Source organism: Onychostruthus taczanowskii, unplaced genomic scaffold, assembly GCF_017590055.1.
Source record: "Onychostruthus taczanowskii isolate IOZ18803 unplaced genomic scaffold, ASM1759005v1 scaffold112, whole genome shotgun sequence".
Classification (NCBI taxonomy): Eukaryota; Metazoa; Chordata; class Aves; order Passeriformes; family Passeridae; genus Onychostruthus; species Onychostruthus taczanowskii.
Window position 1 is genome coordinate 837,968 of NW_024497852.1, and position 13,755 is coordinate 851,722.

Here is a 13,755-nt window from a genome sequence, read left to right on the forward strand (position 1 = left end):
CAGCCTGAGTGCCGCGGGCGCAGCACGAGGCGGCCGAGGCCGGGCTGCGGGCGGAGGCGGCGGCGCTGGCGCAGCGGCTGCAGGAGCTGGAGCGGCGGCACGAGAAGACGTGCGAGGAGGTGTTCCGCGTGCAGCGGCAGGCGCTGTTCATGAAGAGCGAGCGGCAGGCGGCCGAGGACAGGCTGGGCGCCGCGCAGAAGCAGCTGGAGCAGGCCCAGGACGAGGCGCGGCGGCTGCGGGAGCTCCACGGCCACGCCGAGGATGCGGCACGGCTGGTCAGGGACAGGGACAGGAAGGTAGGGGATGGGAAATCATGAGGGGCTGCTTGGAGGGGAATGGTGGCCACACGTGTAGAGTCACAGAATTTGGGTTGGAAGGGACCTTAAAGCTCATCCCATCCCACCCCCTGCCGTGGGCAAGGACACCTGCCACCATCCCAGGCTGCTCCAAGCCCCGTCCAGCCTGGCCTCGGACACTGCCAGGGATCCAGGGGCAGCCGCAGCTGCTCTGGGTGACCTGTAACCCCTGTGCCCTGTGCAGATCACGGAGCTCTCCAAGGAGGTTTTCAGGCTGAAGGAAGCCCTGAACGCTCTCCCCGAGTCGGGGGGGCCCCCACAATCCCCACCCAACACGGCCGCGCTCCAGGCGCGGATCCGGGCGCTGGAGGAGAAGCTGGAGGTGGGTCACCTGGTGGGTTTGGGGCTCCCCCGAGCCCCCAGCCCTGTGGGCAAACCCCCTCCCTGTGCTGCAGGAGACAGAGACGAGGCACAGCAAGGTGGTGGCGCTCTACCGGAGCCACCTACAGGTGAGCTGGGGACAGGGTTGGGGACAGCTGGGGACACTGGGGTGGGGACTGGGCCATCCACAGGAGGCAATGGAGGGGGCTGAGCCAGGTGCCAGCCCAGGGACACGCACAGAGCCTCCCTGATGTCCCCACCAATGTCCCCTCCACCCCAGGGCCACATGGACGAGGACGTGCAGAGACTCCTGTGCCAGATCCTGAGGATGCAGCGGCTGCAGGAGCAGGGCAGATGAGCCCCTGCCAGCACGGGTGGCACAGGGACGGGGGGACAGGTCTGTCACAGCACCCTGTGTGTCCCTTTGCTTGTCCGGGCACCCAGCCCACCCCCAGCACAGCAGCAATAAAGTTATTTATAGTCACACTAATGGGGTGGCTCCTCTCTGGGGGCACCGGGGTGACCACGGGGGGCTGTGGGGACCTTGTGGCACATGGATTGGTGCCACCATCTCCAGCCCTGCCGTCCCTTGAGGGGAAAGGTGACCGTGAAGGAAGGGAGTGGTGGCCGGGGAGAGGTGGGAACTCTTGGCCAGGGCTGGAATCCCTTCCCCAGGGGCGCGGGGAGTGGGTGGCAGCACGCTGGGAACGGCACTTCCTGCGAGGAAATGGGCTGGGAAGCGCCGGGATCCGGTGGGGACACTGCGGTCCCAGCTGGCCCTGCTGCGGTGAGCGTTTGGGGGCACTGGGATCCCCACGGGCAGTGCAGGGGGTGTCGGAGGTCTGGGGTGACCCCACAGCGTGGGGTTTGGGGCACCCCCAAATCCAGGGAAAGCGGAGCGTGTCCCCTTTGAGGGTGAGCCAGCCCAGGGCTGTGGCGGGAGGTGACAAGGGCAGGACCTGTCCCTGTAGTGCTGGGCTTGGGGAGAGCAGGGAGCTCAGCTCAGCCCCCAGGCCGGGCTTTGGGGGTCTCTGTGAGGGACAGTCCTGCCCTGGAGGGAGGTGGGGACCCACCCGAGGGATACAAACCCCTGACTCCAGGTGTGGGACTGCAGGGGTGGCTGCATGTCCCCCTGGGAATCCGTAGGAACAGCGGGAATTTAATTTTCACCCCCTCTTTCCTGGTTGTAGGGTCTGACCCCTTTGGATCCCTCTGCAGGGTGTGTGACAGGGCCGGGGGGGAAACTGAGGCCCAGCAGTGTGGGGTGGCTCCAGGGTGATGACCCTGGCCCCCTGGGGACATGTGGTGTCTGTGCTGTCCCCGGTGCTGGGGTCTGACCGTCCTGCCTGTCCCCACAGGTGCCTGGGCAGCCCTGCTGAGTCTCCTGGCATGAGGTGGCTTTGGGTCGTGGCTTTGGTGGCACCTGCCTGCACTGTCCCCTACAACGGCACGGCAGGGAGCACTGGGAATGGGGACAATGGGGACAGAGGTATGGGGGACTGGGGGGACTGGGATGGAGGCTGGGGGGATCTGAGGATCCTGGATACAGCAGGACTGGGCAGACTGGGAGCACTGGGTTGGAGATGGAGGGAGCAGGGATGGAGGGGATTGGGGACAGTGAGGGGACAGGCGACACTGACAGGATCTCTAGGCACAGAAGTGTGGGGACACTGAGGGACAGTGGGAGGGACTGGGGACATTGGGGTGCAGAAGATGGGTATGGAGGGATTGATGATGCCTGGGGGTCTGGGGACATGGGGGGACCAGGGGCAGAGGTAGGGGTCTGGGGACACTGGGAATGGCATTGGGTGGCCCGGGGAGGCCGAGACCCTTCCTGAGGCAGTGTCCCTGCCCCTGCCGTGTCCCCATGTGTCCCCCAGACCCCTGCACCCCTCAGCACGGCTCCCTGGGCACTGAGGTGCTGCTGCTGTGCCCGGGGGGTGAGGCCGAGTGGCGCCGGGGGGACACCGTCCTGGGCACGTCCCCGGCCCCGGGGCTGGCCCTGCCCAACGCCAGCCTGGCCCACGAGGGACACTACAGCTGCCACCACCCTGTCACCGGCGAGACCTGGGCCACCATCTGCCTGCAGCTGGGCTGTGAGTGCCCCCCAGCCCTGCTGTGACCCCGCTGCTGGCCAGGGGTCCCTGGGGGTGCTGGCAGTGAGGTGACCCCTGTCCCCTGTCCCCTGCCCCAGACCCGCCCCCGCCACCGGCCATCGAGTGCTGGGCCACCAGCTACCCCCAGGCTGTGAACTGCTCCTGGGGGCTGAGCCCCGAGCCGCTGCTGGACACCGACTTCGTGGCCACCTACAGGTCAGTGGGGGTCCCCAAAGCCTCTCCCCGTGTCACCCAGCCCTTGGCAGCTGTCCCTGTGTCCCCAGGCACGGCACAGACACAGGTGAGTGCACCCCCACGGGCCCGCGGAGCTGCTCCTTCGGGGACCTGCAGGTGTTTTCCCTCACTCCCTACGAGCTCAACGTGACAGCCCGGAACGCCCTGGGAGCTGCCTCCGGAGCTCTGCCCTTCCTCCTGGAGAACATCAGTGAGTGCTGCGGCATGGGGACGCCAGGGTCCCCCGCAGGACCCTCCTGTCTCACCCTTTGGGGCTCTCCCCTGCTTGGGATCATCAGTGCAGCGATTTGCTGGGGCTCAGACTGTCCCTGCACAGCTCACAGGGGGACATGAGGGCCCTGTCCCCAACAATCCCATGCTGGATCCTACAGCCAGGACATCCCCCCTTTCATCTGAAAATGAAGGAAAGTGACTTTTTCCACGCGGTGGTGGGACAAGAGGGTTGGTTTTAATCTAAAGGAGGATTTAGATGGGATGTTGGAAAAAATTCTCGGCTGTGAGGGTGGTGAGGCCGTGGAATGGAATTCCCAGAGAAGCTGTGGCTGCCCCTGTGTCCCTGGGACTGTCCAAGGGCAGGCTGGATGGGGGCTTGGAGCAATCTGGGATAGTGGAAGGTGTCCCTGGTGGGATGAGATGATCCTCAATGTCCCTTCCCACCCAGACCATCCTGGAATTCTCTCATTCCTTGTCTCCCCAGTAAAGCCGGACCCCCCCGAGGCCCTGCGGGTCTCCCCCATCCCTGGGGAGCCCCAGAAGCTGCTGCTGGAGTGGAGCCCTCCATCATCCTGGCCATTCCCGGAGTATTTCCTGCTCCACTACCGCATCCGCTACTCCCGGGACAACGACTCCGTCCCCACCACGGTACTGCCACCCCGCTGGGGAAACTGAGGCACAGCTGTGGCCGTGCCCGGCGTGTCCCTGACCCCGCTGTCCCCAGGTGGGGCCGTACGAGCTGACATCCCACACCCTGACGGACCTGGAGCCCGGCAGCCTCCACCACATCCAGGTGGCCGCCAAGGACATCACGGATTCCGGGGAATTCAGCGCCTGGAGCCCGCCGGTCTCGGGGACACCCTGGGTGGGGCTGTGACAGCCAGGCAGGGCCGCTGTCCCCATCCCAGGCCTGCTCCCGTCCCTTATCCCACCCCAGCAGCGCGGAACCACCAGTGCTGCCAGGAATGGGCAATAAAAGGGTTTGAGCTCCGTCCCTGTTCTAATTGGGGTGTTGGTGATGGCTGAGCTGCCCTTGGGTCGGTCCCTTCACTGCCCTCAGGGCCAGTCCCTTTGTTGTTCCAGAACAATTCATTTGTTTTCCTGCGTTTGACCCTTTTTTTGCCCTCGGGGTCGCTCCCTTTCCCGCCCCAGGGCTGCCCCTTCGCTCCCGGCCCTCAGCGCCCACCGGGGCGGGGCTGTCACGGACGCGGTGGGCGTGAGGGGTGGGCGGCCATGTCGGACGTGGGCTGAAGGGGGAGCGCCGTGATTAACGAGGGGCGCCCGCTCTCTGCACGGCGTTCCCCGGGCTGAGGCAGCCGCGGACCGGAATTCCGAGGCTCACACACCTCACACCGGAGCCCCGGAGGGTTCCAGACCTCACACCGGAGCCCCGTGGCCATTACAGCCCCCCGCCGTGCCCCCTGATGGTCCGGCCCATCGCGGCCTTCCCGCGCACCGCCCGGGGAGGGGAGAGCCTTGCGCATGCGCAGCGGGGCTCGCGGGCGGTGGCGCCCCCGCCTGGTCCCGGCGCGTCCCGCCGCTCGCAGCCCCTGCGCGCGGGGCCGGGAGACCCCGGGGCCCAGTCCCTGAGGGCTGGGCCGATGGCGGGAAAAGGGGGCAGGTATGGAGGGGTTTGCGTGGAAAAGGGACCCTAAAAATCGTCCTGGGCCACCCCTGCCATGGGCAGGGACACCTTCCACTGTCCCAGGCTGCTCCAAGCCCCGTCCAGCCTGACCTCGGACACTGCCAAGAATCCAGGGGCAGCCGCAGCTGCTCTGGGCACCCTGTGCCAGGGCCTCACCACCCACACAGGGAGGAATTCCTTCCCAGTATTGCATCTGTTTTATTTGATGGGGACCTAGGCAGAGATCTGCTGCCTCCCAGAGCGCACCGAGCCCTTTTCTAAGCTTTGCCAGGCTTTGTGCCCTCCAGGTTTTCCTCCCTGAGCTCTCCTGCGCTCTGGAAGCACTTTGTGTCCTCGCAGGTGATTTTGGAAAAAGGGCTGGTTTGTCCCATCCTGTGAAGTTCCACCTCGCTCCAGCTGATGGCACGATTGGGAGCGTGTGGAGCCGAGGTTTTTCCCAGGAAGACAGACAGCCTGTTGGACAAGATCCCAGTTTTCCATCTCGTGTATCGGAGACGGAGCAGCCTCACGCCCGGCCAGTGCTCGTTCCCACCAGGAATGAGAGCAGGGAAGAGCCTGGTTCTTATAAAATGAGAAAATAAATACGAGTCACCAGGTCAGGGATGGGACCGGAGTTATCTGCGGGATGAGCAGCTGGCAGATGGAGCTTCCAAAGGATTTCCAGCCCCAGGAATAGGCTCCCACCAGCAGGAGTTAATGGGATGTCAGTCCACGGGAGAGCTTCCTTCCATGGGACATGTGGGATGGAGGCAATGATCCCTGCAGGCTTCCAGCTCCTCCTGTGTCTGCCTCACAGCTGTGTAACCTTCCAAACACACAGCAAAGGGAAAATCCCTGGGAAAGTGGCGGCTGCCTTCGGCCTCACGCTGGCAGTCGGCTCTGGTGTGTCCATTCCGTGGTCCCAAGCCAGCTGGCTGGCACACCTGGGCTGTCCTGGGGTGATCCTCTAACCCAAACAGCCTGGGGGTGTCTGGAGTGAAATGGGGGGTCTGGGATCGGCCCTTTGGAGCAGCTGCTGGCTCGGGAATGCAGCTTTACAAGGCAAAAATGGGTTTAAGTGAAGGGACAAATTTCCCCTCCTGGTTGTCCCAGTAATTTGTGGATTTTGCTGTGTGAGCAAGAAAAGAACAATAAATTATACTGCTTATTTCAGGGAGGCAGAATTGCTTAACACTTAAAACCAGAACCAATTTTTTTTTTTTCCTGGTTCCATCTCATCACATCTGACCTTAGGAAGGACGTCAGCTCTCCTGCAAAATTCCCATATGTTAGGGTGACAATAATCACTAAACCCTTCCAGGGAGTGGGACTGGTTAATATTAAAAAAGGTGATTAAGCTTTTTGTTGGTTCAGATTTTCCTAAAGCCGCTGCTGCAGCACCAGGTTTGCACTGTAAAATCAGTTTAAAGCAGCAGAAATTCCGCATTCTTTCTAAAACACGATGGCAGATTCCTGAGAGCTTTTCCAGGATGATTCCTGTGTCATTTGTGTTTGTTTTGTCCTTTTGATTTTGGTTTCTGATTCCAAAATGGCCTTGGCAGGAGAGGTTTAGTTGGTGCCTGGCAGCTCTCAGGTCTCACAGATGTTTCTCCATCATTTATGTTCAAATTCTGGGGCTGTCTCTGTAACCAAAAGACACAACTTTTGATTAATTTATTTCCTTATTGATTTGTATTTCCAGGACAAGACAGGAGCTCTGCAAAGGCGGGAACAGACACAACTACACCCCAAATCCTCTCTCCAAGGAAACCCTGGAGCCTTTTCCAGCTGCGCTATCCCTGATCCCTGGGCAGGCTGGGAAGGGAATCTGACAGCACAGGAGCTTTTTTTACTCCTGTAATGTGACTTCCCTGGGCTTCCTGTGCCAGCAGCACAGGGGTGTGTAAGTCAAGCCATGATTTGGGAAGAAAGGAGCCTGCACACCCTGACTTTCAGGGGTGGAGAGCTTGGCAATCCTCACTTAGACCCTTTCCAGCCCGGGGTTTTGGCCTCGGGAGAAGGGGCCTGCTGGGGAACTGCCCCTAAAACCTTCTCTGTGTCTTCTTGCACCTTCCCAAGGCTGCTGGGTTTAGTCTGGGGCTTGTTCTACCTCAGCACTGGTAAATTCACAATTGCAGAGCTCCTGAGTGGCCCCTCCGTGCCAGGCAAAGGGGCTCTGCTGCTTCCTGACGCTGCCCCTTCCCTCCTTGCCTTTTACAGCCCCTCCAAGCGCAGTAAAACTGCTGATTCCCATTTAAGGGATAATGCTGGGCACTAACAAGCTCACCTCCCTTTTAAAAGCCAGTGCTGGTCTCAGGAGATCTAATTTAGGAACACGTGGAAGGCCAGGGTGTCCTCCAGGGCTCTGGGCTGGGAGCTGCTCCGTGAGGAGCTCCAGCCTGCTTGGCTGCCAGAGCCTGGAGCATTTTTATCCATATCCCAGCTGCCAGAGGCTCCCAGCCCCACCTGAGCCTGGTGCAGGACAGACTCACCTCTGCAGCAGGGCTTTGTTCTCCCAGGGACTGGCAGCAGGATTCTGTGGCAATCCCCATTTGTCCTTTGCCATGGGCTTGAGCTCCCACCTGCTTTCCCAGAGGTTTTGGGAGAGGATGGCAGAGCTCTCCAGAGCTCTTCCCGTGATGTCAAACTGGCCCAGCAGAGACAAGGATGAATCCACGAGAGCAGAGCAGAAAGGTTCTCTTGAAATACAAAGGGAAAAGGCCTCCTTCCCAATGTGTGTTTGGATGTGGGAAGGTGTTTCTGGAAATAGAGAAATAAATATTGGAGAGGGACTTTGGACAAGGGCCTGGAGTGCCAGGACACAGGGAATGTTTTGCAGTGCCAGAGGGCAGGGATGGATGGGATATTGGGGTGGAATTCCTCTCTTTGAGGGTGGGCAGGCCCTGGCACAGGGTGCCCAGAGCAGCTGGGGCTGCCCCTGGATCCTTGGCAGTGCCCAAGGCCAGGCTGGATGAGGTTTGGAGTCACCTGGGATTGGGGAAGGTGTCCCTGTCCATGGCAGGGGTGGCACCAGATGGGATTTAAGGTCCCGTCCAATCCAAACCATCCTGGGATTCTTGGTTCTATAAACCTGTGTTCCCAACAAGGACAGAACCCCCCAAAGTCAGAACCCCCCAAGATGGTGACATCCAACCCCAGGAATGCCATGGTGATGGGAGTGACAGGAAATGAATGGGGTCCTGGGTGTCCAGAGACGAGCAGGAGACATGAAAGCAGCCAGCTTCACCCTGGTCAATATGGTCTGCTTTAAACTCTGTTTTTACTTCAGATTTGGGCTGCCAATAACTCCTTCAAACAATGATCTAATGCCTGTGTGAATGTTTGTAAAACCTCACTGCTCTGGCAGGTTGAGCTCTTGCCAAGAAGCAATCGCATGTAATTAGGGAGAAGGAGTTGGAATCTCCTGGCCTTGCAGTGCAGCACATTTTCCAGTTGTGTTTGTCCCATTTGGACCATCTCATTCCTGGGGTGTGCTCTGAGCTGGGGTTTGTGGAACATGCTCCTGTCCCCAAGGGAATCTTGGTGGGAAGCACTGCCAGAAACCTGCTGGAGACCACGAGCTACCTGTGCTGGGCAGGGTGGCAGGGTGACAAGGACAGAGCCTGGCACGGGCAGAGCCACAAAGGGCATTTTGGGTGCTCAGTTCTCTCCACTTTTCCTGCTCTGCAGGAGATTCCTGAGGAAGCTTTTCAGGCACGTTGAATCTTGGATGGGAACTGGGAGCTTTTGAGGGACACCTGGAAAAACCCTTCCCTGGAGAAGGGGGACAGCCCCAGTCTGCTGTGGGACTGGAGAAATTCATCTGTTCAAAAAGCCCTGGAATCGTTGGGATTGGCAGGAATCTTTAAAGAAATTTAGTGCAGCCCCTGTTAAATGGTTGCTGCTCACACAATGAGGAGTTCCCAGTGGGAAATTAGAGCCTGTCCAGGACAGGAGATCCCAGGAAAAGGAATGAGGCATCCTTTGCCCACACAGAGTCTAAACCTCGGTCCCCACTCTCTCACCTGGCACCTGAGGCCCCAAAGGACATTTCCAAGGAAGCTGGGTGTTTTGACATGGAAAATTTGATGAGAAATCTCTTCTTGAAATTGCTGGAGCATCCTGAAATTCCCTTCACTCCCTTTTCCACTTCTGGAGAACCAGGCCTGTTGTGCAGTTCCTGGGGTGTTGTCCTGAAACAACAGGAGGTCAGGGACACGCAGGTCAGGTCCTGTGGGACAAGGAGCTGTTATTTATGGAAGGAATTTTTTCCTGAATGTGAGAGAGGAGAGGTGGATTCTGTTCTTCACTGGAGTTTGAAATCCTAAATTCCAGCCAAGAGTCATCACATAAACTCGTGCTGAAGAACCTGACCTAGTTGGAATAATTGGAGGTAATTGTCAGCTCTTTCCAGATGACAAAACCCTTAATCACCAGCAGATGCTCAGCCAACCTCACAAAAAAGGCTTGAAACCCGGGGTGAATGGGGAGGAATCGCTGTCCCAGAGGCACCAACTTTCAGGAATGGGCAGGAATCTTCCTCAGGGGTTTTTCCAATACATGGTCAGACTGGGGCAGTGGTTTGTGCTCATGGCCTGGGCATCTCTGCAGAAATCTGGAATTGTGCCACCAGCACACAGCTGAGTGACACTGGAGTATCTGGGAACAATGATGGAGCAACTCTGAAAGGAGCAGCTGCAAGGTCGGGCTGCTCCATGGGTTCCTGTCCCAGATCCTTGAATCCAGACTGAGATCCCTGAGGAGGCTGGGGTTTCCTAAAGCTTGGGATGAGCTGGATGTGAGGTGCTGCACTCCCACAAAGCTGCAGGAGTTGCCTTGGGTTTCACCTGGGAATTCCTGCAAGTCGGCAAAGCCCTGAAGAGAGGAGATGGGATCTGGTGGGGGTGAGGATGCTGATGGAAGAGAGGGATACCTGGCACTGCCTGGGACATCCCAGTCCCAGCTGTGCTCCTGGGGGTGTGGAGACACTGCTCAAGTAGAAATGGTCCTTCTAGAAGGGTCTGTCCCCGCCAGACAATTAACCTGGATTGCTAATTGGTCACAGAATTGTAGAACCATGGAATGTCCTGAGCTGGGAGGGATCCACAAGGATCAGAGTCCAGCTCCTGGCCATGCACAGACACCCCAACAATCCCCCCCTGTGCCTGAAGCATTGTCCAAACACTCCTGGAGCTCTGGCAGCCTTGGGAACGTGACCATTCCCTGGCCAGAGCACTTGCAAATTCCAGGAACCAGGGTTTGTAGAGGTGTTTTTCCTTGTACAATGAGATGGCAAAAGCAAAGGAAAACTGGGAACCCCTGGAAGCGGTCAGAGCAAGGAGCTGCCCTTGTGCCCAGGCAGAGGCTGTGGCAGCTGGACTTTAATTACCCAGTGCTGTAACGAGCCTTTGGGAGGCTCTGGAGTGGCTCTCAGCACATTTGGTGTTTTACAGCCACGGGGATTCATCCCTTCCCGTACAGCCTCCTGCACTGGGACCAGTAACCAGGGATCCTGCCTGGAAACCAACAGCTCCCCTGGGAATGTCTGGGACAAGGCTCACTGTGGGCTCTTTGAAGTGGGCAGTAATGTGGAAACAGTGACAGCAGCACCATTCCCACCATCCAGGGGTCTGCCGTGGGGGAAGGGGCTCTGCAGCCCAAAAAGGAGCCACCACACCTTTGGGAAGAGCTCGGTGTGCCCAGGATGGGTGTGCAGGGCTGGGCTGTGCTCCCTCCCTGGGATGGAGCTGCTGGTTCAGGGGAGGCTGGGATGGAGCTGCTGGCCCAGGGGATGGAGCTGTTGGTTCAGAGGATGGAGCTGCTGGCCCAGGGAATGGAGCTGCTGGTTCAGAGGAGGTTGGGATGGAGCTGCTGGCCCAGGGAATGGAGCTGCTGGTTCAGAGGATGTTGGGATGGACTTTGTGCTCCAAGGGAGGCTGAGATGGAGTTTGAGGCCCAGGGGATGGAGCTGCTGGTTCAAGGGAAGCTGGGATGGAGTTTGAGACCCAGGGGAGGCTGAGATGGAGCTGCTGGTTCAGAGGATGGAGCTGCTGGCCCAGGGAATGGAGCTGCTGGTTCAGAGGATGTTGGGATGGAGCTGCTGGCCCAGGGAATGGAGCTGCTGGTTCAGAGGATGTTGGGATGGACTTTGTGCTCCAAGGGAGGCTGAGATGGAGTTTGAGGCCCAGGGGATGGAGCTGCTGGTTCAAGGGTTCAGGGGATGGAGTTTGAGACCCAGGGGAGGCTGAGATGGAGCTGCTGGTTCAGAGGATGGAGCTGCTGGCCCAGGGAATGGAGCTGCTGGTTCAGAGGATGTTGGGATGGAGCTGCTGGCCCAGGGAATGGAGCTGCTGGTTCAGAGGAGGTTGGGATGGAGCTGCTGGCCCAGGGAATGGAGCTGCTGGTTCAGGGGATGTTGGGATGGACTTTGTGCTCCAAGGGAGGCTGAGATGGAGTTTGAGGCCCAGGGGATGGAGCTGCTGGTTCAGAGGATGTTGGGATGGAGCTGCTGGCCCAGGGAATGGAGCATATTTCTCAGGTGATGGAGCTGATGGCCCAGGGAATGGAGCTGCTGGTTCAGAGGAGGTTGGGATGGACTTTGTGCTCCAAGGGAGGCTGAGATGGAGTTTGAGGCCCAGGGGATGGAGCTGCTGGTTCAAGGGAAGCTGGGATGGAGTTTGAGACCCAGGGGAGGCTGGGATGGAGCTGCTGGTCCAAGGGAGGCTGGCTGGGGGCCGTGACCTCCTGTTGGAGCACTCCAGACCGACAGAACTCAGCAGCTGCATGAACTGATTGTGGCCTCAAGCAAAGGCCATTTCTCCGCCGCTGGCTCCTGCCAGATGGTCCCAGCCCAGGCTCAGGGCCTCACGTCCCCTCTCAGCTCTGCTTTTCATGTGTCTCTCCCCAAAAAAAGTCCTGGGCCAGTGCCAGGCTCCAGCAAAACCTTCAGAGCAGTCCCCCAGCTCTGGCAGGTCACCGGTGCTGGAACCAACCCCATGTCCTGCCTCTGCAGCCCAGACATCCTCCTCGGCTCTCCCTGCCAGCTCTGGAATGAGAAATGGCTCTGCTCTTCTGTCTGCTTCCACTCGAATCCCTCTAGGAAAGAGCTCGTGTTCTCCAGCTCCGTGCTGCTGAAATTAGCGCTGGCATCCTGCAGGATTCCAGCCTCGCCTCGCGCCTCCAGGAGTGGGAAGAGCTGCCGAGACTGCGGAGACAAGTTGGATGTGAGAGCCAAGTGTCCAAAAGAACACGTTCAGGAACAGCACAGTGAGCAGGAGGTGCTCCAGCACGGCAGGGAAATCATCCTGCTGAAGATAAAACTCCCCCAAAAATAGTGTTCTTGGGCAGGCAGGGAGGGTTAAACCATGGCAAAGGGTTTGGGACAGCTGCAGGATGCTGGAGTGGGCACTGGGATTGGAACCAGGATGGTGGTTTTTAGGTCACTCACAAAGCTTTCTAATTACGCTTTTTTGGGGGGAAAAAAAGAAAAAAATGGTGTGTTTGATTCTGTAAGTGCTGAACATTCCACAATTGCTGTGTTTAATAAATACAGCGGGGGCTCCTAGGAGACTGAATGGGGCTGAATGAATGAAGTATGTGAGACATCTGAAACCTATTAGTTGGAGCAAACTGGTGGAGAGGCAGGAATTCTTCTCTTTTTAAAAATATTTATACATTTTCCTTTCATGTCAGGCCAACATCTTATTTGGGGTTATGTTCCAGTGGAAGGAAAGGTGTGTCGGGGGGAAATGCAGGGGGAGGGGAGGTGCAGATTTGGGTCAGGCCCAAGAGGAGCAGAAGGGCTGGGTGGCTTTAGGGCCATATTTTCCTTTTGGAATGGAAGCCAGCACATTGATCCGTCAGGGGACTTTGCCCCAGCCTCGATGGGAATGGGTATTTTGGGGTTTGGTTCATTTTGAGGTGTTTTGGGGAGCTTGTCCCACCTGGAGCCCCTCGCTTGAGGCACCAGGACTCTCCAGCCCTCTCCAAATGAGGTTTATGGAGCCACGGGTCTGGATTATCCTGGTTTGGATATTTAGGCTAAATTAGAACACACATCCACTGTCTTCCCCACCACATGGCCAGCTCCAGGAGATCCCACCAGTGTCCAGCAGCAGTGGGAATGATGCCACATCCCAGAGGTTTCCACCCAGGCTTCTCCTTCTCATGCAGAATTACCTCACTGACTTGGGAAAATAGGGAAAAATAGGGAAGATGGATGGGAAGGACACAGAACATTCCCCCAGGGATTAAGCAGAGCTAACAACCCTTCAGGAGCCACTTCACCTGTGGGGAAGTCTCTGGAAAGGGAGAAAAAGTGTTGGCAACACCCAGCTCCAGTCTGGGCAGATCATTCCAAATGGAGCCTGGATTCCTGCTGGAAGCTGTGGATATTTCCTGCTGGAAGCTGGGGATGTTTCCTGCTGGAAGCTGGGGATGTTTCCTGCTGGAAGCTGGGGATGTTTCCTGCTGGAAGCTGGGGATGTTTCCTGCTGGAAGCTGGGGATGTTTCCTGCTGGAAGCTGGGGATGTTTCCTGCTGGAAGCTGGGGATGTTTCCTGCTGGAAGCTGGGGATGTTTCCTGCTGGAAGCTGGGGATGTTTCCTGCTGGAAGCTGGGGATGTTTCCTGCTGGAAGCTGGGGATGTTTCCTGCTGGAAGCTGGGGATGTTTCCTGCTGGAAGCTGGGGATGTTTCCTGCTGGAAGCTGGGGATGTTTCCTGCTGGAAGCTGGGGATGTTTCCTGCTGGAAGCTGGGGATGTTTCCTGCTGGAAGCTGGGGATGTTTCCTGCTGGAAGCTGGGGATGTTTCCTGCTGGAAGCTGGGGATGTTTCCTGCTGGAAGCTGGGGATGTTTCCTGCTGGAAGCTGGGGATGTTTCCTGCTGGAAG

At 58.3% G+C, this 13,755-nt stretch overlaps 2 protein-coding genes across 2 annotated transcripts in view; both read left to right on the forward strand.

Moving 5' to 3' along the window:
• Positions 1 to 2,166, forward strand: part of ANKRD24 (ankyrin repeat domain 24) — an 8,434-nt gene extending 6,268 nt beyond the window's left edge. The window contains exons 17-21 of the mRNA XM_041425246.1: positions 9 to 296; positions 541 to 678; positions 752 to 805; positions 958 to 1,074; positions 2,036 to 2,166. Of these exons, the coding sequence (XP_041281180.1) occupies positions 9 to 296; positions 541 to 678; positions 752 to 805; positions 958 to 1,035 (558 nt within the window). The 3' untranslated portion in view covers positions 1,036 to 1,074; positions 2,036 to 2,166. The remainder of the gene's footprint in view (positions 1 to 8; positions 297 to 540; positions 679 to 751; positions 806 to 957; positions 1,075 to 2,035) is intronic.
• Positions 2,167 to 2,203: 37 nt separating this feature from the next.
• Positions 2,204 to 4,233, forward strand: EBI3 (Epstein-Barr virus induced 3). Its single transcript, XM_041424930.1, has 5 exons — positions 2,204 to 2,773; positions 2,872 to 2,989; positions 3,058 to 3,218; positions 3,726 to 3,889; positions 3,966 to 4,233. Exons 1-5 carry the CDS (start codon positions 2,476 to 2,478, stop codon positions 4,116 to 4,118), a joined length of 894 nt encoding a protein of 297 aa, XP_041280864.1. The 5' UTR covers positions 2,204 to 2,475; the 3' UTR covers positions 4,119 to 4,233.
• Positions 4,234 to 13,755: the final 9,522 nt, after the last annotated feature.